The sequence below is a fragment of the Rhamphochromis sp. 'chilingali' genome (genome assembly GCF_963969265.1).
Source record: "Rhamphochromis sp. 'chilingali' genome assembly, chromosome: 3".
Lineage (NCBI taxonomy): Eukaryota > Metazoa > Chordata > Actinopteri > Cichliformes > Cichlidae > Rhamphochromis > Rhamphochromis sp. 'chilingali'.
The window spans coordinates 46,719,037-46,742,552 of NC_137931.1; the positions used below are offsets into that span (position 1 = coordinate 46,719,037).

Genomic DNA, 23,516 nt, shown 5'->3' on the forward strand with positions numbered 1-23,516 from the left:
TCTCTCTCTCTCTCTCTCTCTCTGTTCCTCTCTCTCTCTCTCTCTCTGTTCCCCTCTCTCTCTCTCTCTCTCTCTCTCTCTCTCTCTGTTCCTCTCTCTCTCTCTCTCTCTCCCTCTCTCTGTTCCTCTCTCTCTCTCTCTCTCTCCCTCTCTCTGTTCCCTCTCTCTCTCTCTCTCTCTCTCCACCAACATCATCAAATATACAGTGGAAACCAGCTATTTACAAATTTTCTGTTCCTGGTGTTTTGTTGACATCTCTTGATGTTCCCATGTCACAGAAACAGCCTCTGTGTTTTGCCTTATATGCATCCACAGCTGTGCCACCAGTTTGCTCACATGGACTCTACGAACCAATCAGAAGCTTCTTCAGCTCAGAATAGAATCGTCTGGAGTTTCTTATTAATTAACAATAAACTTAGAGTATATGTACTCCTACATTTGATGAAAGTGATAAAAATAGAAGCTCTCTCTCTCTTTATTCTGACATTTAACTAATTCAAAAGATATTTCAATATTTATTTATCCAAAACAAAACAAGTTTACTGTAAATTGATGTTTAACAGTAAAATAATGTTTTTATGTTTTCTCCATAAAGTGTAACTATCTGGTTTAAACTGTGAATATACTGCTGTGTATTGAAATTCCTCTTGTTTTGCATAGAAATATACTGAACAACATACAAAGCATAATATATAAAATAACATCTACCAGTTTTTTCTTTGAAAGAAGCTCCTCATGTCCATTGTTGTGTTCATCAGTACATTACTGATTTATTTAGCCGTGGAGGGAAACAACTGAAAATATGAAATAAACACACATGTAAGCTGAGACTCTCTAAAGAAACAGCATTGTTGTTGTTCGGCTTTTCATTTTGCCGTTTGTTGATTCACTCAACAGTTGTCAGTCAGACATCTAACGATGAAACAAATTACACTCCAAAAGACCCAATGCTTCTGATGCTTAAGCTCAGTAAGCCCCCCCCCCAGCTCTGCCGGCGGTTGACTCCAAATCTCCCGAGAATAGAATAGAATAGAATAGAATTCAACTTTATTGTCATTGCACATGCACAGGTACAGGGCAACGAAATGCAGTTTGCATCCATCCAGAAGTGCTTTAGTGATATAGATATATTACAATATATATTAGCAATAATATAGATATGTGAGTATATTACAGAAATGGGTCTATTATGGTATGTTATAATGTACACGGTATGAAGTATGTTGTGAATATTCTATAACTATAAGTATGTACAGGCTGTAGTGAGTACAAGCTATGTACAGGATATGAACAGGATATAAATATGAAAAACTATACAGAATATGAAATAAATAACTTTACAGAATCTGGGATATACAGCTATACAGAAATGGGAACTATGCAAGTTGTAAACAGTTGTAGGATTAAAAATTATCGAATGTACAGAATGATTATTTACACAGAGCTATACAGTAGTGCAGTTAAGATAAGTGAGGGTGTAGATAGTTTCTACAGAGGCTATATAAAGTGCTAGTGGTTGTGAGTGGTGGTTCAGTCCATGTTATTATTGTGTTTGAGGGTACAGTTGTCCATTGTGGGTGTGTGTATGTTCAGTCCATGTGTTAACGTGGGTCAGATGTCAGGAGGCAGAGTTCAGGAGTCTGACAGCTGTGGGGAAGAAGCTGTTCCGGTACCTGGTGGTCTTAGTCCGGAGGCTCCTGTAGCGCCTCCCAGAGGGCAGGAGGGTGAAGAGTCCATGTGATGGGTGACTGGGGTCTTTGATGATTTTCCCAGCCCTTTTCAGACACCGCTTCCTGTAGATGTCTTTTATGGCAGGAAGTGGTGCTCCGGCGATGCGCTGGGCAGTTTTCACGACCCTCTGCAACGCCTTCCGGTCCGAGGCAGAGCAGTTCCCGTACCAGACTGTTATACAGTTGATCAGGATGCTCTCGATGGTGCAGCGATAGAAGTTCACCAGGATGTCTGAGGACAGGTGGTTCTTCCTCAGAGTCCTCAAGAAGAAGAGGCGCTGGTGAGCCTTCTTGACCAGCTTGGAGCAGTTGGTCGTCCAGGTGAGATCCTCGGAGATGTGGACTCCCAGGAACTTGAAGCTGCTCACACGCTCCACAGCCGTCCCCTTAATGTGGATGGGTGGATGTGGGTCAGCATTCCTCCTGTAGTCCACGATGAGCTCCTTGGTCTTCTCGGTGTTAAGCAGCGGGTTGTTTCTGTCGCACCACTCAGCCAGACGATCCACCTCCTCCCTGTAGGCGGCCTCATCGTTGTCACTGATGAGGCCAATCACCGTGGTGTCATCTGCAAACTTAATGATGGTGTTGGAACCATCAGCAGGTCTGCAGTCGTGGGTGAAGAGGGAGTAGAGGAAAGGGCTCATCACACAGCCTTGTGGTACACCGGTGTTCATTGTGATGGTAGATGAGCAGCGGTTATCCAGCCGGACATGTTGGGGGCGGTTGGTCAGGAAGTCCAGTAACCATTTGCAGATGAGGGAACTGATGCCCAGGTCTGTCAGTTTCCTGATGAGTTGTGAGGGGTGGATTGTATTGAACGCTGAACTGAAGTCTATAAACAGCATTCTGGCGTAGGTGTTGTTGTTGTCCAGGTGTGAGAGGACAGAGTGCATTGCGATGGAGACTGCATCCTCTGTGCTCCTGTTCCGGCGGTATGCGAATTGGTGGGGGTCCAGGGTGGGGGGGAGACAGGATTTGAAGTGTGCTAGGACCAGTCGCTCTAAGCACTTAGTGATGATGGGGGTGAGTGCTACTGGGCGGTAATCATTGAGGCAAGATGGGTTGGAGTTTTTGGGTATCGGGACGATGGAGGTGGATTTGAAGCAGGCCGGTACCACAGCGTGGGCCAAGGACAGATTGAATATGTCTGTGAGCACTCCTGCAAGCTCCCCAGAACACGCTCTGAGAACACGCCCGGGGATGCCATCAGGGCCTGCAGCCTTGTGGACATTGATCCTGCTCAGCACCGCTCCTACATCGGTGGGGGAGAGAGTCATAGGTTGGTGGTCTGGCGTCATGTCTGCTTTGGTTGTGGTTGTGGGGTTCCCTCGCTCAAAACGAGCATAAAAGTTGTTGAGCTCGTTGAGGAAGGAGACATCAGAGGATGCGGGGGAGGGTTTGGTGGTCCTGTAGTCTGTAATGGTCTGGAGTCCTTGCCACATGCGTCGGGGGTTGGAGTTGGAGAAGTGTTCTTCTACCTTCTTTTTGTAATGGTGTTTGGCTTTTTTGATGCCCTTCTTTAGATTAGCCCTGGCTGTACTGTAGGCGTGTGCATCTCCTGACCTAAAGGCAGTGTTGCGGGCCTTCAGGAGGAGACGAACATCCCGGTTCATCCAAGGCTTCTGGTTGGGGTACATGGTGATCCGTTTCTGGGTGGTGACACTGTCTGTGGTTTTGGAGATGTAATCCAGTACAGATGAGGCGTACTGGTCCAGGTCTGTGTGGGTGAACATATTCCAGTCTGTGTTTTTAAATCTGTCCTGGAGCACTGCGTCTGTCCCCTCTGGCCACACTTTAATTGTCCTCACAGCAGGTTTCACACGTTGGATGAGTGGTGAATACCGTGGTGTGAGGAACAGGGAGAGATGGTCCGATTGTCCAATGTGGGGGAGGGGTGTGGCTTTGTAGGCTCCAGCCAGGTTGGAATACACATGGTCTAAAGTCTTGTCTCCTCTGGTGTGGCAGGAGACATGTTGGTGGAATCTGGGGAGGACTGTCTTTAAGTTGGTGTGGTTGAAGTCGCCAGCAACAATAAAAGCAGCCTCGGGGTGTTTATTCTGGTGTTTGTTAATGGCTGCAGAAAGTTCTTTCATGGCCAACCTAGCATTAGCGTCGGGGGGTATATACACGGCAGTGAGTATGATCGAAGTGAATTCTCTGGGGAGATAATAAGGTCTGCATTTGACCATTAAAAACTCCGCATTAGGTGAGCAGTGACTCTCAGTAGTAGTGGAGTTCATGCACCAAGCATTGTTAATATAAATGCACAAACCTCCACCTCTGGTCTTGCCGGAGTCATCTGCTAGCCTGTCGGCTCGGTGTGTGTGGCGTCCTGCTAACTCGATAGCATTGTCCGGGCAGCTGTTGTTCAGCCATGTTTCGGTGAAAAACATGACATTTGAGTCCATAATCCGTCTGTTGTTAGTGATGGAGAGCCGTATCTCATCCATTTTGTTTGCCAGAGAACGGACATTGGCGAGAAAAATACTGGGTAAAGGCAGCCGGTGTGGTGTTAGCTTTAGCTTAGCCCGAGAACTATGTCGATCTAAGAAAGCAAGACCGAGACAGCGAGACCAAGACAAGACCAAGACCACGTAAAAGTGGTCTCGGGACACCCAACTCTAGTTAGTGGTAAATGGACTGATTCTTGTATAGCGCTTTTCTGCTCTCCCAGAGCGCTCTGTACAACATTCACACAAACAAGTGCTTTCTAATTACCATTCACACACCGATGGATGCATCAGAGAGCAACTTGGTGTTAATGTCCGAGGATATTTGGCACGCAGACTAGTAGGAGCCAGGGACTGAACCACCAACCTTCCTGAGCTACAGCCACCCCGTGCTCATCCAAATGATGAATGATGATTTCCTTGATTGTTGATTGATGATTGTTTTCCTTTTTTTCATCCTCTCAATTGGTCTTTTTTACTATATAATAATTTTACTATCGTGGGTATCCAGATTTTAACACGCTGGCTTCAGTTTTCGTAGTTTTCACCTTAACAAGTTAAATATATGCAGGAGAAGAGGAAATATTGAAAATAGTGTAGAAACAAATCATTGCATCACACAGTTTAATTTTTTAGACCAAACTTTTTATATTAGCACTTGCAATTGTACCCATAGTGGAGTCAAAGCCTTACACTCTGTATAATGAGCTCTTTATAATCATCACAGTGTGCAGAAGTGCTGCTGTGGACAACCATACTCATCTCTGTCCACAGTCAACCCTCTACATCGTGCAGTGACCTTCGTTTCATTGCCATGGTCTTGTGGAAATGTCTTTAGTTGATGTGTTGATTATCAGACAGCCTGTAGTATTTGTCCATCATCATAAGGTAAAGTATGCTCTGTAAGATGCCCTGGATGGGGTCGCACTGAGTTGTCCAACTGTCCTGACACAAGTCGTTGTTGATCTCACTGTTGTAGGGGAAAGACTCTAGGGCTGCAGATAAGACTGTTGCCATGGTCCTGAAGGAGATACCAAGTAAGGCGTCATCAGAAGGGAAGCCCCTCCTCACAGTGACTACAAAGGTGGGCAGATGCATTTCAGAAACACCCCACCCACCCCCAATCCCAAACCCACCCCCTGGATTAAAGCAGAAAGTCCTCCTGTGTTGGTCACACTGAAACACGAGCAAAGCTTTGAGTGTCCTATAACTGACCTCTCCTGTCTACTAACTCCTAACTTGAGCCTTATGACTGTTGTATCTAACAAAGAAGCGAAAATTATTTCATTTCCAGCTGCTCTATGGGGTATAAAACCCACCTAATGCATCACTACGTTTGTACAAACAGAGCCTAATGATGTTACCATCTACACAAGTAACCTCAAATTCACTGCAATTATTCATGCGACTCTTTATCTTTTCCAATTAGCCTCTGCAACACTCATAGTGCTCCTCCACTTCTATATTTAACACTGTATGGGGATTAACCACAAATTTCGTGTCCCATTCATAATCGGGTCAGTCAAACTTCCTCGTGAACTTTTTACACCTCATAAGCAGCTAATCCTCAGCACAAACAGTGTGTGAATGCATTTCCAAAAAAATGCTATGTCACACAGCATGGCATTGAGCTGTTGGTGGTGTTCTTTGAACCAAAGACTGCAGCAAATTACTGCAGCCATTGCTGAGCTTTTCACTTCTCTGTTGCTTTTTAAGTGGTAAAGCTGGAGTCTATGCACCAAGTGCCAGTATGAGTTTTGTTGCCCTGTGCTTGATTGCTTCTGTGGGTGCTGCTGCTGCGTGTGTGTCTATGTTTTGATAAGCTGTAGCATGCTTTACTCCTGTTTTATTTTCTAATGCAGTGTCTGGTTTGATAAGCTCTCATACAACAGATATAATTTTCCCACTTAAGTGTGGGGGGGATGTAATTATAGCCCCAAATTGTTTGCTGAGTCGACACCAACAGAGTACGATTTAAAGATTTATCTTAAACCAAAGTGTAAAGGGTCAGGAAGGAATCAGTGATTGTTAGCACACGTTTCCTGTATCTGACATTTCTGCTCATTTAAGATGCTGCAGTGAGGCTGAAATCAAATTAATGGAAATAATAGATCAATAACTTATTCTCAGTTTGGATGTTAGCAGCTCATATTTCTCCTGCTACTTTACATTGAGTTTTATTGCTGCTTCAAACAGGCAACGCTCCATCAGTTATGCTCAGCGAGTCTGATCGACCACCGGTGAATGAGGTGATAACGGCCTATTGAGTGTGCTGGTAGGTGGAGGAGGCCGCCGACTGGCAACATGCACGAGGCTGATAACAGCTGATGATGACCATTCATGGTCTAAAAACATTCAGACTGGGGGGGTTTACATTTTACAGCCTTCAAATGTCAATAATCTTGTCTTCAGGCCCAGCATTGAGTGAAAAGAACATGAACACAAATGTCATTACCATTTTGGGTTTACTTCTCACAGTGCAATGATGACAGCATGTTTCCATGAGGCCACAGGCTTCAACTTTCAAAATGAATCAAAAATAACAAACAATAACAAAACAATATAAAACCTCTCATTTCATTTATTTATTTATAAAGCACGTTTAATAACAATAGGGAGCTGACCAAAGTGCTGTACAAAGTAATGACATTGACGACAACGACAGGTAAGAAAATTAAAAGAAAATTAGGATAAAAGAATTGGTAACTCTCCTACAGTTTCGAAAGCCAGAGTAAAAAAATATGTTTTCAGATGCGATTTAAAAAGAGTAACAGTTGGGGCCTTTCTAATGTGGAGAGGTAGATCATTCCACATTTTCAGTGCCACAACCGCAAATGCCCGATCTCCTCTATGAACCATCCTAGGCTTATGTAAGGAGCAGATGTTTGCTTGATCGAAGGGCTCTAGGGCGTATAAAGCTGCAATAGGTCAGACAAATAGTCCGGTGTCTGGCCAAGTCAAAAGTAACATTTTGAATTTAATTCTAAAACGCACTGGAAGCCAATGAAGGCTCTTCTCACTATTGTCTTCACATAATTATTAAAATGATCAAAGCCACAACAACTAATTAAAGACACAAACTTAGAGGCCCATCATACATACTAAGCAGGTCACACATGCATGCACTGCATAATGTATAGAAAGTGAGTTTCCTGTATCCTCTCTTTTTAAAAAGGTAGAAAAATATGTCAAATTATAACAGTTAAATCATATTTGAGTACCACAGACATGTAACAGTAACAACCACTTTGCTTGCTTTTTGCACACCCTTCACCAAACCCCCCCCCCCCCCCCCCCCCCCCCCAGTGTTCGCACACTGTTGTTTAAACATTTTATGTGCTAAAATGATTAAAGGGTGTATATGAAAAAGTCAATTTTTCTGCAGATTTTTATTTTTTAATATCTGGATTGTCAGTTAGTCAAAATCAAAATCACCAGTAAAATAATCTTAAATGACAGCGTCGAAGTGAATGCTGGATGTTGTTTCCACTCGGCTGGACTCAACTCATGATTGAAGTGCTCTCCAGTGGCTGAGGCAGCAGTTTGAGAAGTGTCCCTGCCTGATGTCACTTAGCAAGTGATGGAGGCTAAGCCACAGCCGGTGGTCCCTTTAGCCGCACGTCAAGTCAGGTCAGGTTTGTTTGGAAAGCCCAAGATGATGCATGATGTCTGAATGGGCCACACACACACAGGCTTCAACCAGCCAGACTCTTTATGATGATACATGAAAAAGAATCCGCATGAAACAAGACGTCACATTCACCTCTTCCTCTAATTTAATTCACAGCTCTGATATCCTCATTTCTTCATCCATATAAAACTAAACTACAGTGATGATCTTCAGAACTGTGTGCTACTGTATGTGCAACAGATCTGCTGTTAATTATCAGTTTTTGTTTTATTTTTGTTATTTTGTTCATTTTTTATTGACTTTTAGTAAAAAAGGTAAGATTCAATGTGCAAAAAGTACCTTTTTAAGTATCCTAAAAAATGGATACATTCCTTTTTTAATATTACGTTGTACTTTTTTCACACTGTCTCCTAAAAACAAATCAGTCAGGCAAAATGTTGTACTGGATAGAATATTTCAAACCTTTATTTACAAGCAAAATTCAAATTGAATTAGTGTCCTTGGCCAAAATAGGCAGGGTTAACCTTGGTTTCGGAGCTAACCCACCATGACTCTCAATGCCAGGACAAAACGGAGTAACCAGAGAAATAAAAAATATCCAGGATCCTGTTGCTGTGAGGAAGCCGTGCTAACCACTGATCCAGTTCCAGTCATTATAACAAGACACATTATAGAGCCAGCTGTTAGGACCGATCTTCAGCATTAATAAAACCAGTCTTGGACAAATCACAAGAAAAGTACAGAGCGATGGGCTGTTGAATTGATGATTTTTGTCCAAAGGCAGTCTGGTAGCAAGCTTTTAGTATGAAATAATGGCAGCTTTATTCTTCACTCAAATATATAAGGGAAGAAATTATTCTTTTTTTTAAATATTTCACTTTTGACTCTGCTGCCTAAAGTCAAATCATATAAAGCCATCACGATGACTCATAAAACCCCAACAAGCCTTTGGGATGAATAGATCATCACCACCCACAAGAAACTGCTTGGAAACAAAAGTAACGAGTAAACAACCTGATGCATCACGGAGAAGCTTTCTAATGATTTGTAAGAATCAATTTTGCATTTTAAAAAAGACTTGCTGCATAGTTATATAATCCCTGACCACAGCTCACAACCACGTGAACTCTATAAAGCATACAACCTTGACTGTTATCATTTTTCTAGCCAACCATCCATCGCATAGCCGCCAGCTTTTAGCTAACAGCTGACATTAGTTCTCTTTGCCTTTATGTAGTGTTTTCCATCCTCTGCACCTCCTCCTACCCTCACCTCAGCCTCCCCTCCTTCAAGACTCTGGTACACAATTCCCCTGACAGCAACATCTGAGAGTCAAGCCCAAGTGGCACAATTAGTTGAAGTTTTCTATCACATAATATTCTAGATTACTGCTTAAAGCACTTGTAAACAAAATGCCAAAGTGCTTTGCATAGGAGAGAGTTAAAAAGAAAGGCAGCGAGGGAAAACAGTAACCTCCTCATAGCAATGGGCAAACAGCTCACAAAGCTCCTCTCCTGCCTTAGAAGTGAACCTGTAATTAGTGTTTGCATGCTACCTGCTCTGTGCCTCACACATCATCCCAGATAAACATGGTAGATTTTCTGTCCCCATTTTCTGGTTGATTGGAGGAGGAAAGTGAAGAGGTCTCATCATTTCAAAGCCATGATTTAGAACAGACTCCTGTGGCAATTACACAAAGTGCTTTGAAGAACTACATCAGCTTACAGTGATCGTTTAGGGTTGGGCGTAGATCGTACAGAGTCCTCCATCAGAAGGCTGCCAGCAGTCATACAGAAACAACCTCCTCTTCACAGGCGTGCCTCAACTTATAGGCTCAAAAGCGACCGTTCACAGTCAAATCAAGCTTTCAGTCTGTCAGACTCCACACTCACACTAACATCTTTAATGATGCACTTAGGCACAGCAGTGCTTTTGTGCTGAATGCTAATGGGTTATAGTGTCCTTTATGACCGTTCTAGTTTAGTGTTACCACGCTACCATGTGTTCCCCCTTAAGGCGAGACTAGTATTTAACATTTAACCTTGAAAACATCCCAAATGTAGTCAGTTACAACGCCAAGCTTTACAACCTCAGGCCTCATGTATCACTCTGGAGGATTTTAAAATCCAGTAGGGTTGTCACCCTGTCCATAACACCAACCTGTGCTAAAATCTCTCATCTGCAGCTCTCCCAACTCACCAAATGATACGTCCATCATGGTCATAGTAACACCAGATGGTGTCTTTAGTGAATGTGCCACACTTGGAAACTGTTGAAAAATGGAGTTGAGCCTTAAAATGAAGCCAGTGCAGAAATAGCAAAAACAAATGCAACAAATCAAATGGCACTTGAAGCTGGTTTCAAAGCAAGTCGATGCCAATAGAGTCCCATGATGACATCCCCAACTTTTCAGCAGAATTAAACATATTTACACCCTTTTGCAGAACATTTTTGGTCTCTTTTCCTTAAAATTATATATATTTTACGAGTGTGACCGTTCTAAGTGACAGGGGGTGTTGATATAATCTTTATATGAAAGATTAACATATTTTAACATAGCCATTGTCAACCAAACAACTTTAAACTTTAAATATTTCGGCCATAATCCTTTTTTTTCCCTTATTAATAAACCTTGATACCTGGATGCTTATACAGTAGAGATCTATAATTCAAAGAGTAGCCCTGCACTAAAGCTAAACCTCCTTTATTGTCCATTTTACATTAAAGGCAACCATAATTTACAAAATGAGCAGTAAGTTTCTATAAAATAAAACTTGAAAGAAGTGATTAAAACCATTAACTCGTTAGGAAAGCCTTTACTGAGATCATAAACACTGCAGGCTTGTGTCCAACTTAAGAACTTATTCCCATCAGGGGAGTTTAAAAAATGTAGGGTGGAGGCATTTTGGCTTTGGCTTCATTTTTCAGGGCCAGAAGCTACAGCCATCTATAGTCTGTGGGTGCCAGCTTATATCTATTAGATAACACATTTTTCTGTCTGGTTAATTATAATGTCAGTCTATCCTCCAGTTCTGATGATGTTGTATATTTGCATGCATTTAACACTAATTAGCAGCTATTTGTTGCTGTGTCCCATACAGCCGATGTTTGCAACTTGTTCATCAAGCATGCTAATGTAGCTAACTGTTAGCTTAGCACTCCAGCCTCTGATCTTATTCTGGCTCCAAAAACAGCATGGCAACAACCATAATGCCAGAACTGAAGCCTGAAAACAACATCCACAAACTACTGGGTGACATCTATTAAAAAAACATGTCACTAAAAAGGCTAAGTGCTATCAGTGCATAATCACAAAGATTTATCACCTTGACTTAAAACTGAAATTTGCATCCTTGATTTAAAGAAAAGGCCTACTGTACCAAAGATGTAGTTTTGTGTGAAGTTTGTCACCATATTGTTTCAAATGTCACATTTTCTGGGGATATGCTAATGTCAGCTGTCAGCAGAACATGGCTCAGCATGGATCCCAATCATGTCTGTCAAAACTTTAAATCTCAACACTATTCAATTAAATCAGAGCATTACTGGAGGACTCTAAATGATGTTTTCTAAATGAGCCACATGCTGCTCATTTGACAGAACTGACCTTCAGTCAATCAATCAATCCAAAAATAAATAAATAAATAAACAGAGTGGAAAAATCCAAAGTCTTGTGACGTAGAAAAAAGGGTTATAAAAACGCATCTAAAAAGAAAACAGGCCAAACTCACAAATGATTTATTAGATGCTTTGAATGGGAAATGCTTCTTATCATGGTTATCGTTCACTGCATGAAAACACAGCTGCAATCCAAATGCTCAGTCGCTGTGAGCATGTGCACTTATGAATGCCTGTTAAGGTGTAAAGAGAACACTATACAATATCTATACAGCTCAACTGGTATTTAACGACTCGGTTAGCTCGAAGCATGATGTGTTAAGTACATTAAAATCAGAAATAAGACTTCAATCCTGAAGACACCAGACAGAAGGAAATCTTCTGTTTTATTCTTACGTGCAACACGCTAGAGAATGCATTTGACTGCATGCACTCATGCATACGTTACTGTACCACAGGCAATATAACAGAGCTGATTAATGCTTCATTTAAACATCAAAGCTGTCAATACAGAAATCTATAAAGGAAACAGAACATATTAATGTACCAGGAAATTAGTACATTAACTATCAAATAGTCAATTACCTGAACTGCTCACAGTCAGTTCACTGTTAATCTGAATAAACCTTTAATTAAGTAATGTTTTCACAAAATAACGGTCTGCAACACCAGTTACTTGTGTAACTGTAATTAAAGTTGCTAAAATACTTTACATACAAAAAGGTTCAGATGAATATGAGGAGACATGATGGTGAAACCTGTCAAAATATGTTGGAAAGCTCATTATGTTAAAAAAAAACTATACATAACACAACAACTGATTTGATCCATTTCAGTCTGACTTTAGGGGAAAGAATCAGTACAGGAGCTGTTTTATTGTAGTTAGGCTTATGAACAGCACTTTAACTTTTGCTCTTGTTATTTTACTGGACCTGACTGTAGCTTTGATTTTGCCAACCATTCGCTTCAATAGAGTGAAGCTGGCTACACACTGGAGACCTTACTGGGCAAGCAAGTACAAACGACATATCCACTGAAATGGGCAGGAAATAAACTCATCTCAATCCTCAAGGAAGCAACCGAAGTGACTACCAATGAGAGTGAAGATTACCTTTGACTGACTGGTAGTAAATAAGCATCGCCTAGGCAACTGGGGCCATGTTAGAGCCATCAGTTTCAACGTGATGTGTGACAAGCTAATCGCTGCTAATGTGAGATGGTGTAGATGGAAAGGCACTCGAGTGGCTCTTATGCAGTTTATCAAACAGAGTACATCTTAACACGTGGGATCCCACAGGGCTCAGTCCTTGGACCTGTTTTGTTTCCTTTATATCTGCATCTATTCAGCCATGTAATCCATTATACACGAGTGTCTCTCTTACGAACTGTGTACCTTTAATTCTTACTGCTGAACTCTGATAAAAACTTAAGTCCTCATTATTGGTCCTGATCATATTTCTAATAATGTTAGTCCCCTTTGTTGGACAAGTAATAACTGAGTAAAAGCAATCTGCTAAAAACTTGACATTATTTTCAATCACCGACTCAGTTTTAGCCACATGTCCAAGTCTAATCCATTTTTGCTTCATACAAAATGACTCCAGACTGCAGTTTAAGATTAAATCACTCCACGCTATGGCTCCACTTTAGATCTCAGAATATCACCCTCAGACTCTTCACAGCAGACAATCGATTAAAGGTTCCACAGTCCAGTCTTTAAAACAAAGGGACACTGTGCTTTCACTGTTTTAGCCCAAAACTGTTGGGCAATTTTTCTTTGACCATTAGGCTCAACACAATCAGGTGCTATTGAAAAAAAAACCTACCTCTATAAATGGGCTTTTGTATAATGTTTTACAGTATTTTCTTATATTTTTAGCCTTGCCTGCATTGCCTATTGTTGTTACACATACTGTATATATGTCACTCTCTATAGTGAGAATGCAAAAACATAAACAGGAAACAGAAAAATAGAAGAGCAATGGAAGAATTTTTCCTCTCACAGAAACATTGACACCTATGGGTTTTTTTCTTTTTAACTCAGGTGATATGTAGTTGATTGAGAACAAGTGATTTAATTAAAAGCAACAAAAAGTCACTTAAGATGAGTCACTTCCTGCATTAAAGGCCAGCAGCTGAGCGGTTATCCGGGTTAGTTCATATAAAGCATGCACTCCTTTCACACCGCTAACAGCTGTAACTGATTCAGCAGTGGCTTAGCCTCCGCTCACACTCAACTGCACCTTTGCAGAGCAAGCACAGTCTGTAAATCACTTAATATGACCTTTAAAAACAAGTCCACCCTCATGCATTTCATTTTAAGATTGGTTGCTTCAGACCAAATTGGACAATAACACACTGGCTGGCAGCAAAAGGTGAAATAAGGCTACTCGGCATTGTGAGACTTCCCATGGACAAAATCTCTACTCAGACAGCAGAGCAGCACAAACACAGCCTAATTATCTGTGCTGGGTCACTGTTCCTGCTGCTCAGCACAATCTCTCACTCCACAAACCAACGGCCCGTCTCTGGGTATTATTCATGTCCTCTTTAAAGCATCTCTGCTGCAGAGCAAGGATACAACCAAAGCTGTCACTTCTCCCCTTGCTGATCACCACTGATAAATAAGAGTAAGAAAAAAACACAAAGAAGAATTCATATAATGTCAGTATAATGTAACAGAGGCACAACATATAATATGTTGCCCAGTTTTTCCAGTTTTCTAATTGGTTTTTATTTTCATTCACTCAGTAAAAGGACTAGATGTTACAGTCCCTGGTAATGCATTGCTTTAAATAGAGAAAATCTTTCAGGGATGGCTGTTATGAGGAAAAGTAGCCCAGAAACTTTACCAGCGGCACATATCGTTGTGTGCCTCAACTTTCGGTCTTTTACCCAGGCTAATCTGCCATGTTTCCTTGGTTAGGTTTAGGGGTTAGAGATCTGATCTAAATTATCATATTAAAATTTGGGACACATCGTCAGCAGTGGACCTTGGATTCATCGGGTGTTTTGGCCATTATCTCCAAGGAGGCCCTGCCAGGGCTGATCAGGCCCCGGAGTGTGTCAGTGGTTTATGTTAACATTGTTATTCCTCTTCTACTTTCTCCTGTTTAGGTTTCTACAATTTATTCTCTATTCAATGCAACTGAGAAATACTTACCTCTTTAACATTTATGGAGCCTCGTTTTAATTTAATTTTCACTTTTGGCTTTTAATTCAGTTTAGTTTCAGTTTGTTTCCAGAGTGCGTTTGTTTATTCGTCTTTAAAAATGTTTAGTTTTACTTTAGTTTCTATTAGTTTCAGTGCTATTTCTAGTCCCCATTAATTATTATTGCACAGAGGACATATGTGAGAACAGCGTTCAGGAAAAGCACGTGACTCACAGTCTTGTACACACCAAAGTCTGATCAGGAAACAAACACTGAAACTAAGAATATTTCCTGTATATATCTTCAAATTTTATTTCAGTTGGTTTTCCAAGTTCACAAAATTGCAGTTTGAATATTTTTCAGTGGTTTCATTTTTATCTTTGTTACCTGAAATATTTTTTCCCACGTTTTGACATTTAGCTTGGCAGAGCAGATCCTAAAGAAGGTGAATGACTCCCCAATCAAAGCGACAAATGGCTTTTACGTCCACTGGACTTTTCTCATCTTGCTGACTACTGAAAGCTGCTCTTTCCTGTCAACACACATTTACACAGATCTTTCTAATACGCGCATTGATGATTACCTGTCACACGGCCATGTTACAATGACCATTTAGCCCAATATTCATGTCTCTGAGCCCGCGGTCAGATATTTGTTTTTCATAATTTCTCCAACAGAGGTCGAGCAGGGCCCAGCATGCACTCCAGATTTATTCAGGAAGTCAGCATAATTGTAAAGTAATATAACGCTATCAAAAGCCCATCCAACACTTCATCGAGCATATGGCAGATTGTGCTCAGCGCACTTCATGCTTGCTAACTAACAGGACCTTCATTAAAATTCTGCTTGTGGCCATGGCCTGCAGAGCAACAACAGGAAATGTCACATTTCCTCGCTGCCAGCATTATGGACACGCTACACAATGACATCACCGGTGGCGGCTGCTTTCCTCTCCAAATGATGAAGAAATGGCTGGCAAATTGAGACCAGCTGCACCTGAAGTGTTGTGAGGATTCGTAGTACCAATAATGAACTGGATGTGACCTATTCAGCAGCTGCTCTGGCAACCCTACAAATTGGTGCATCAAAGGCAAAGTGATTAGCATTTCATGGTTTGGAAGGTGAGATAAGCAGGAATGGTTATGTAATTATTGTTCTGGACACCAAGCAGCTCCGAGTCCAGCTCATCTGGATCTCAGTGCATGACACACACTCCAATAACCTGCTCTTCTTTCTGTAGTAACCTGAGGGTTTGTTGGTGCCAGAGAAATGGGATTGTGTGATAACAATCATGAAATACCAGCTGTGTTCAACCATATGCCACGCGCACACATCAGTTTGCAGAGAGAAGTCACAGTGGGCTTAGCCGAGAGGCCGCAGGTTCAGTATGTGCCGTCACATGCTGTCGTTAAATAATGTGCACCACGAGCATGTCGCCCCCCAAAGGACAGAGTTGTAGAAGTTTACACACTCATAGGGATTTGACAGTATAGCTCTGCTGTCATGTGAACCAGTGGCCTGAATTTCCCCTCATAATAATAAGGCTTTGGGGGGCTTTCACAGAGGATTTGAAGGGAGTTTAGCATGAGAGACATGCGAAGAGAGCCTGAACTGTCTCATGTGTTTGTCCCTGCAGCTGGTGAGCGAGCAACAAGAGAGCCGCCCGCTTCTAAGCCCTTCTATCGACGATTTCCTCTGCGAGACCAAGTGCGATGGGGTTTCCCGCCCAGTTACTTCCAACACAGCCGGTACAGCACTTTTATTTCCGCATTTAAGCTGATGATAATGTGCTTACATCAAGTATTTTTCTTTCATTTGTACAAGCATTATATTTAAATCTACTCATATTTAATAGCCAGGAAAACCTTTCTGAGCCATGTTGGGACTAGAACAAATGGATGTCACTTCCTCTTTTTATCCAACACGGCCAAAATCCTGGAGACGAGTTTCTTTCTTTTATATAATTTACCTGTGCCTCAAGTCAGATCAATAGACCTTCATATATTATATGATATTTTGATTCTTCACTGTCCACAGGTTGCACTCAGTGATGCCCAGTGCTTGCACAAACATTAGCTGTTGAAGGATGTACTGTATATATATATTAAAAAAAAGGTTTTAGCATCTAACAAAGGTTCATTCTAACATTTCCTTTTCAGCTCTATTTGCAGTTTTAACACTATCCCTACTAAACACCCCAGTAATCAGTTTTATTCACCTCATACAATAATGTTTCCTGTGATTCTCACACATTATAGTGGACTGATTTATTTTCTACTTCAAACATTAAAACTGACTATATTTAAAGAATTATAATACAAATGTATTATAATTAGTGCTTTAAACGATTGTTTGTGCTAAAATAATCTGGATCAGACTCACTGTTGAGAAACTCAACCATCTGACATTAACAGAAGCTGAACACCATCTTGATTTCCGCATGGCATCGTTTGCAGATCAGACAGCTGACACATGTCATCTCTCGTCAGCTGAGAAAAATGCTGTGAGCAACTCTGTCTCTCCCTAATGGAAAAATCATTATGTTTAGGAACATAAACTGCAGAACTGAGGGATTTATTTCTCATTGTGATTTGGAAATAAGAAGTCAAAAATAAGAATAAAACTCTGTGTTTAGGCAAATTTCACTGGGTACAGTCTCCTGCTGCTGCAGTTTGCAGCTACATAAAATGATGCAGGTGAAGCAAATTTTAGGTTTGATTGTTTGTGAACTTGTTTTCATGCTGGATGGAAGTTTCCGGAACCACACGACACTTAACAAAATCGAACAAGCAAAGATAATTACGAGCTCAAGTATGCTAATCCACATGAGTCCTCCGTGATGATGCTTTCTCTGTTTCACTTCCATCTGCTGTTCAGGTCGACAGCAGCAGGTTTTTTTGCTCTTCTGAGTCTTAAAAACCTCCACAGTTAATTATGAATTGATGTCACAGGTATCTGGGGTTTAGAACCGAGTCAATTATACATCTATTTAAATTTGTGATTTAAAAGAAAACAGCGCAGAGGTTTGGGGGTCTCCATCCAGACCAATGCAGCTCTGACATTAACGCATTCACAGAAAGTCGCTTCACCAACACTCTTCTGCTCTCATTTTTTCCTTTTGTCATCACTTTGATGTTTACTTGCTAGTTTAAATAGTCAAAGGAAGGCTTGAAGGATGTGTCATTAACAATGTGTTCTTTATAAAACTGCTAAATATAAACGAATCAAAATGTAAATTAAAACAAACTAATTCTGGCTGAAAATCCTGAGTTTGGGACCACCAGCCTCTACCTTTCTTTCACCTGCACTCCCGTCGGAGCTACTTCCTGTCCTTAAATCACAAGGTGATGTGGTAGGATTGTGTCAATACATGATATTCTTGGGAATTGAAGTTTGAAAAGTGATTGCCAAAGATGACATTTCGATTGTTACTAGTAAATTAAACATTAAACAAATTAAACACTGATGTGTGCACACTTGGTCCATTCTTGGATCGTTGCACACTTGAATGTGAGTGTGGGGAGTAGCTTCCTTCATCAGTCACAAAACAACAGAGTGTCATTTTGTCTACTGGCTTGATTTTAGTTTTTGTAGTTGTGTCAGGCCTTTCGTTTTGTGATGATGGAGGGTCAATGGAAAATTGTACTTATTAGTCAGTATAATCTTTCAGTGATATAAGTTTGCATATGGTAGAATACTGCATGTAATCATTTGTGTTTAGAAGTATATAGTTGGTGACATAGTGAAATGTTTCATCCTAGGGGGCCTGTAACACTTTAAGGTGTTTTAGCGTCCACCCCCACATCCTGGAGAAGTGTTTTAGAGTATATTTCTTAACATGGAGGGTTACACATCCCTCTAACTTTGTGGCCAATAATATGTTCTCTCTCCACTGCAGCAGCGAGTCACCGCTGAACAGTTTGGTCTTTGTCCAAATTGTTTCACACACTCAGAGCTCTGACGTGGCCCGATGGAGACCACTGGTACAAGACAATCAGCTGTAATTTGTCATTATGTTTTGGCTCACTGGTGTCAAACTGAAGAGATCAGGACTCTCGATGTCTCAGTGGTCATACTTGTTTACTACAAACCCACTGGCCGCTACACAGTAACTACTTCTAAATGCTTACTGAGGAGGTTTCTTCCTGTTAAAAGGGAGTTTTTCCTTCCCACTGTTGCCAAAGTGCTTGCTCATAGGGGGTCATGTGATTGTTGGGTTTTTCTCTGTATCTATGAAGCGCCTTGAGGCGACTTATGTTGTGATTTGGCGCTATATAAATAAAATTGAATTGAATTGAATTACTGTGCGCTGTATTTCTTCCTAGCATCATCATTTCAAGGAGACTCTGGGTGGCAAAACAATTTTTACATCACTGTCTCTTCATAAAGCGTTCGTGATTCTTTTGATGCTGGAAACTCTTCAGGCAAGCATCCACACGAGTGTGTCTCCCTTGATTTCTAATTGTATTTGTCATCTAAAGAGCACAAGGCTGGGAAAACGAGCACACTCTCTAATTATGTAGAGATTTCAGTCAACAAATACTCTCAGTTGCTTGACATGAAGCAGCAGCATGCCGGTTATGCAGTCACGTACCTGCACTTTTAAGCTCGTATGGCTCAAAAGACGTCGTCGGCTCCTCGGAGGCGAGCAAGAAAAGTTTGTGGGTTCCTCAAATATCCAGTGTATGAAAACGTTTTAGTGTGGGTTTTAGCAAGTCATGAATTTTTAATCTAACCTCACAAAAACATGTCATGTATTTGGTTTGCAGTGTTTCTCACTAAACTACTGATGGGAAATAAAGGAAGCGAGTCTACTGCAAAAGGACAAAATGCCACGATAGATACGATGCAAAGGTTTTTAGTCCCCACTCATTTCTTAATATTTTTGCTTCCAAGGAGCCAGACTCTCTTAGAATTTTTTAAATAGCCCTGAGCAGGAGTTCTTCAACCTCTGAAGATCTTTTTCATTTTTAGTCCTCTCCTTGTACCTGAGCATTTTCACAGTAATGTTTTCTTGTTTGTTGAGCCACCTAACATGACTCGTGCTTGAGTTACTGCACTGACCAAACTGCCTCCAGAGCCCGTCTCATCCTTAGCAGACCGTGCAGTCATTTGCAGTATATTTAGATTGGCTGAAAAGAGCAGCAGCAAATTTTTAGATGCCCACCTAAGGGGGAATACTCCAGCTTAAGTACCGCTGACAGGTCTACATGCCACGTCAGAAACCGTGCCGATCAAAATCAAAGCCCGTGGTGCACAAAAAGTGAAGCCTGCTATTCAGTCTCATTACAAAGTTTTACAAGTTTGATGCAACCTCGAAGGCCTCTTAAAGTAAAGACGCCAATAAAGTCGCAAATTACATTTGAGATAAGGAGATGGTCAACTCACAGATTACTAATTTTTAAAAAAGACCAGAGTGAGGGGGGAAAGTACTCTATGAAAATTTAAGTGCAATCCAACACTCCAACAGATTTGATCAAATTAGAACACGTTTAATGAATGCAGTTTCCATGGCTATCAATGATCCTTCAGATGACAGATGAGAAGCTAACCATGTGCCATCTCCTCACAGTTCTCTCTTCAACTCTGGACCTGCTAGATCTCAGCGAACCTGGAGAGAGGAGGAACAGCAGGGACAGAAAGAGTGCCCTGTTATCCCAGGGAGACAGCCAGAAGAACACCTCACACAGGAAAAAGACAGATGAGACAGAGCTGATCCAGGTGGAAGTTGAACATACGGCACCAAGCATGCGAACCCCAGAGAGGGCATCACTGGACTCAGGTAGAGAGACGCTCCAAAGTTTGGGTGATTTTCTGTCAGTAACACTAAATCACACTTAGTATCAGGGATGACCTGCTCCAATAAAACTGAATCCACTCCACGCTGCCAACACTAATGTGCAAACGTGGTCAATCCTTCATCAGCCTCCACTCGAGCCCTCTGACACACCTTATAACTTAAACAACTACAACTCCCATCATCTTGTGTGGAAGTGACCTCACACGTGCACAAGAGTGGCCACAGAAGCACTGAGTCGATTTAATGTAATGAAAGGGATAAAAGAAAAGAAACAGCCAGTTCCTTTTGTGTTTGAAAAGGTTAAAGTCTGTAACTGTGCAGAGCGAGTGTGGTGAATAACTCATGGGAGGGAGACTGGTTATAACTGTGATGTCATTTAAAGCAGAACTTTGTGTCCTGATAGATTTGTGGACAGCTGATCGTCTTCTCGTTTTTTAAATTTGTTTAGATTTGTTTTGTTTTTTAGCTAATTATTTGTACTCTCAGAAAGACGTGTTAAAAGGTTTGTGTTTCAAAGCTGGAAAAAATAACTTATCTTTGAAAATTAGTGTCACCATTTAATTGCACACCAAACCTGATTAATTTAGCTTTTTGTCTGAACACATTAGCGTTTCCCCAAATTAACAGAAAGTGGAACATCTGTGTATGTTTCACGGGCAAATTTGAAATGACATTTCTTTGTTTTTCCATGTTTCACTTTGGTTTTTTGTTATGTTATTACTGTCACCAGTTACAATTGGCTCACTGGATAAATGGGAAGAATTGAATCCCAACCCTGAAAGAAATGGCAACAGAAAATGGAAGCTGGAGAGACGACGTTCTTCTAAAAATTCATCTAATGAGTTTCTGTGGTAGGTCCTTACCTCTATATTACTCTGACTGGATAATAATCATATCATCTTTTTCATATCTGTCCAGCATCATTATTATTTACACTGGAAATCTGAATTCCCTGTCAGATGTCTAATAATCAGTAGCCAAAGTCTCAGAGCTTACGCAGCTTTTTGTGCATTAAAATTTGTGTCACTTTGTAGGAAAAATGTCCTTCAGACTTGTTTTTATCCCACCTCTAAGAACCGTCTTAGGCTACGTTCACACTGCAGGCGAAAGCACATCAAATCCGACTTTTCTGACCCTGCGACTCATATCCGATCATGGTGTGACAGTGTGAACGGCACATTGAGAGACCAGTGTCGGAGTGTTAAAGAACAGCTTTGAAATTCTCATGAGTTGTTTGCAAAAGAAAAATCACCATCATATTGCAGCTATCCCTTCGGCGCCAGCTGTGGGCTCAAGGCTGGAGCCGAACAACACCACCCTGATAACGACTGTGTTGAGTCTGTTCTTCCCATTCCCTGCAAGGCCACCTGGGTTGGCTGGAAGACTGTTTACTTAGCCTAGCAGGGCGAAGGACAGTCTCAGCTGAACTCTGGACACGCACACACATACATATACACTGATAAGCACTCACCGACGCATCACCCTCCCTACCCCGGATCCAACGCCACCTCCAACGCTTACCTCCCATCCGTTGTGGACATCGGGTCAGCTGGAGGCGCAGTCAAAGATTGCAGCGGTCCCAGATCAGATGTACACACTGGAACACTTTCCCATGTTGCTGTCTGTGTTTATTGTGCTATGGTGTGTTGATATCTGTGCATTCCTGTATTATCCTTTTGTGTTGCACATTTCGATGTTTTTTTCCTCGCTACCTGGCCTGACCTGTCTCCCCAATGTGATGTTTGTGTATTGTATGTACGGTCGGCAAGGTCTGTCATCTCGGTTGTGGGCAAAAGACCTGCAACTGACAAATAAAGGCTATCTCATCTCATCAAATCCGATATTTTCAAATCCGATCTGGGTCACTTTCGTATGTGGTACTGAATCCGATACATATCCGATGTTTTAGAAAGCGACTGCTGTTTGATGGTCATGGCGCATTAAATCCGTCTTTTACGTCACTGACACAAGACAGACGCCAACTATCAGCGCCCAGGAAGACGTTGTGAACACTTCCTGTTTGTTGGGAAGACGATGTTGGAGAAACGTGAACATTTTATTTGTACTGCTCCTCTCTAAAACAGTCATACGGATAAACTGTAATAAGGATAATTATTAGGCCATATGTAAATAACTTTACACTTATAATTATAACTTAGAGCAAAATTGGGAAACGTAAAGTCCGAAGTCTTTATATTAAGGCCATCAGTCAAACACTACTGCTTGGTCTGGGTTGTGTGTGACGTCTTCTTTTGCGCATGCGGACGCGTTGAGCGTTCACACTGGAGACCGTTTGCTGTCACATTGTATTTGTAGTGTGAACAAGCAGACAAAAAAAAATCGGATTTGATCAAAAATTCAGAATTGAGCATCAAGACCTGCAGAGTGAACGTAGCCTTAGTGTCTTTATGTTCAGGGTTTTTAGGCCCACGACTTCCTTTGCTTGCTTCTTGTTAGACAAACAGTCCTGCTGAACATTTTAGGTAACTGAGGAAACATTACTTTAGTAGACGGTGAAACAGGGGAGACCGAATGTTTGTCCACCTGTTGATTATATAGTGTTTTATCTGCTATTGGCAGAGTTCAAAGGTAAATATTTACCATGGTGATGTTTTATGCAAACATGTAATAAAATTACATTTTTTTACTGCCATTTTCTAATTATTCATCTTTAAAGCTCTACTGCCAACATGTTTAACATGCTGGCTCATCCCAGTCCTCTCTCTTTTTTCTTTAGGTCCATAGATTGTAAACCACAGATAGACTCGTCAAATAAGAATACCCTGGAAGCAAACACCAAACTGGAACCAGAGTCTGCACTGGCGTCACAAGTAAGTGCTCGGAGTGTGAGTGGAAGGCAGGAATCCTCATTAATGCACTGTGTGCGCACTCGAAGTCTTTTTTAACTGAGAAAGCTTTCCACATCTCCGACATTAGCGTTTCCCTTTCCAGAACCCCCCCCCCCCAGCACCACCACCCTCCTTGAGAAAATCAAACTACATGAACATACAACTGCAGGAAAAGGCTGTGGAACCTCCCAGCATTGATTGCCTGTCGTGTCCTGAGTCTTTGTCTAAATCACACTTATAAACAAGTACAAGTGACCACATTAATGTCACACATTCTTACTTTGT

The 23,516-nt window shown here is 41.4% G+C and overlaps 1 protein-coding gene across 4 annotated transcripts in view; it reads left to right on the forward strand.

The window, feature by feature from the left end:
• Positions 1–23,516, forward strand: part of pex5la (peroxisomal biogenesis factor 5-like a) — a 116,111-nt gene that overhangs the window by 57,244 nt on the left and 35,351 nt on the right. For all 4 annotated transcript variants that reach the window (XM_080879072.1, XM_080879074.1, XM_080879075.1 and 1 more), the window contains 5 exons: positions 5,160–5,264; positions 16,219–16,330; positions 20,155–20,364; positions 21,113–21,233; positions 23,120–23,213. In XM_080879072.1, the coding sequence (XP_080735198.1) occupies positions 5,160–5,264; positions 16,219–16,330; positions 20,155–20,364; positions 21,113–21,233; positions 23,120–23,213 (642 nt within the window). The remainder of the gene's footprint in view (positions 1–5,159; positions 5,265–16,218; positions 16,331–20,154; positions 20,365–21,112; positions 21,234–23,119; positions 23,214–23,516) is intronic.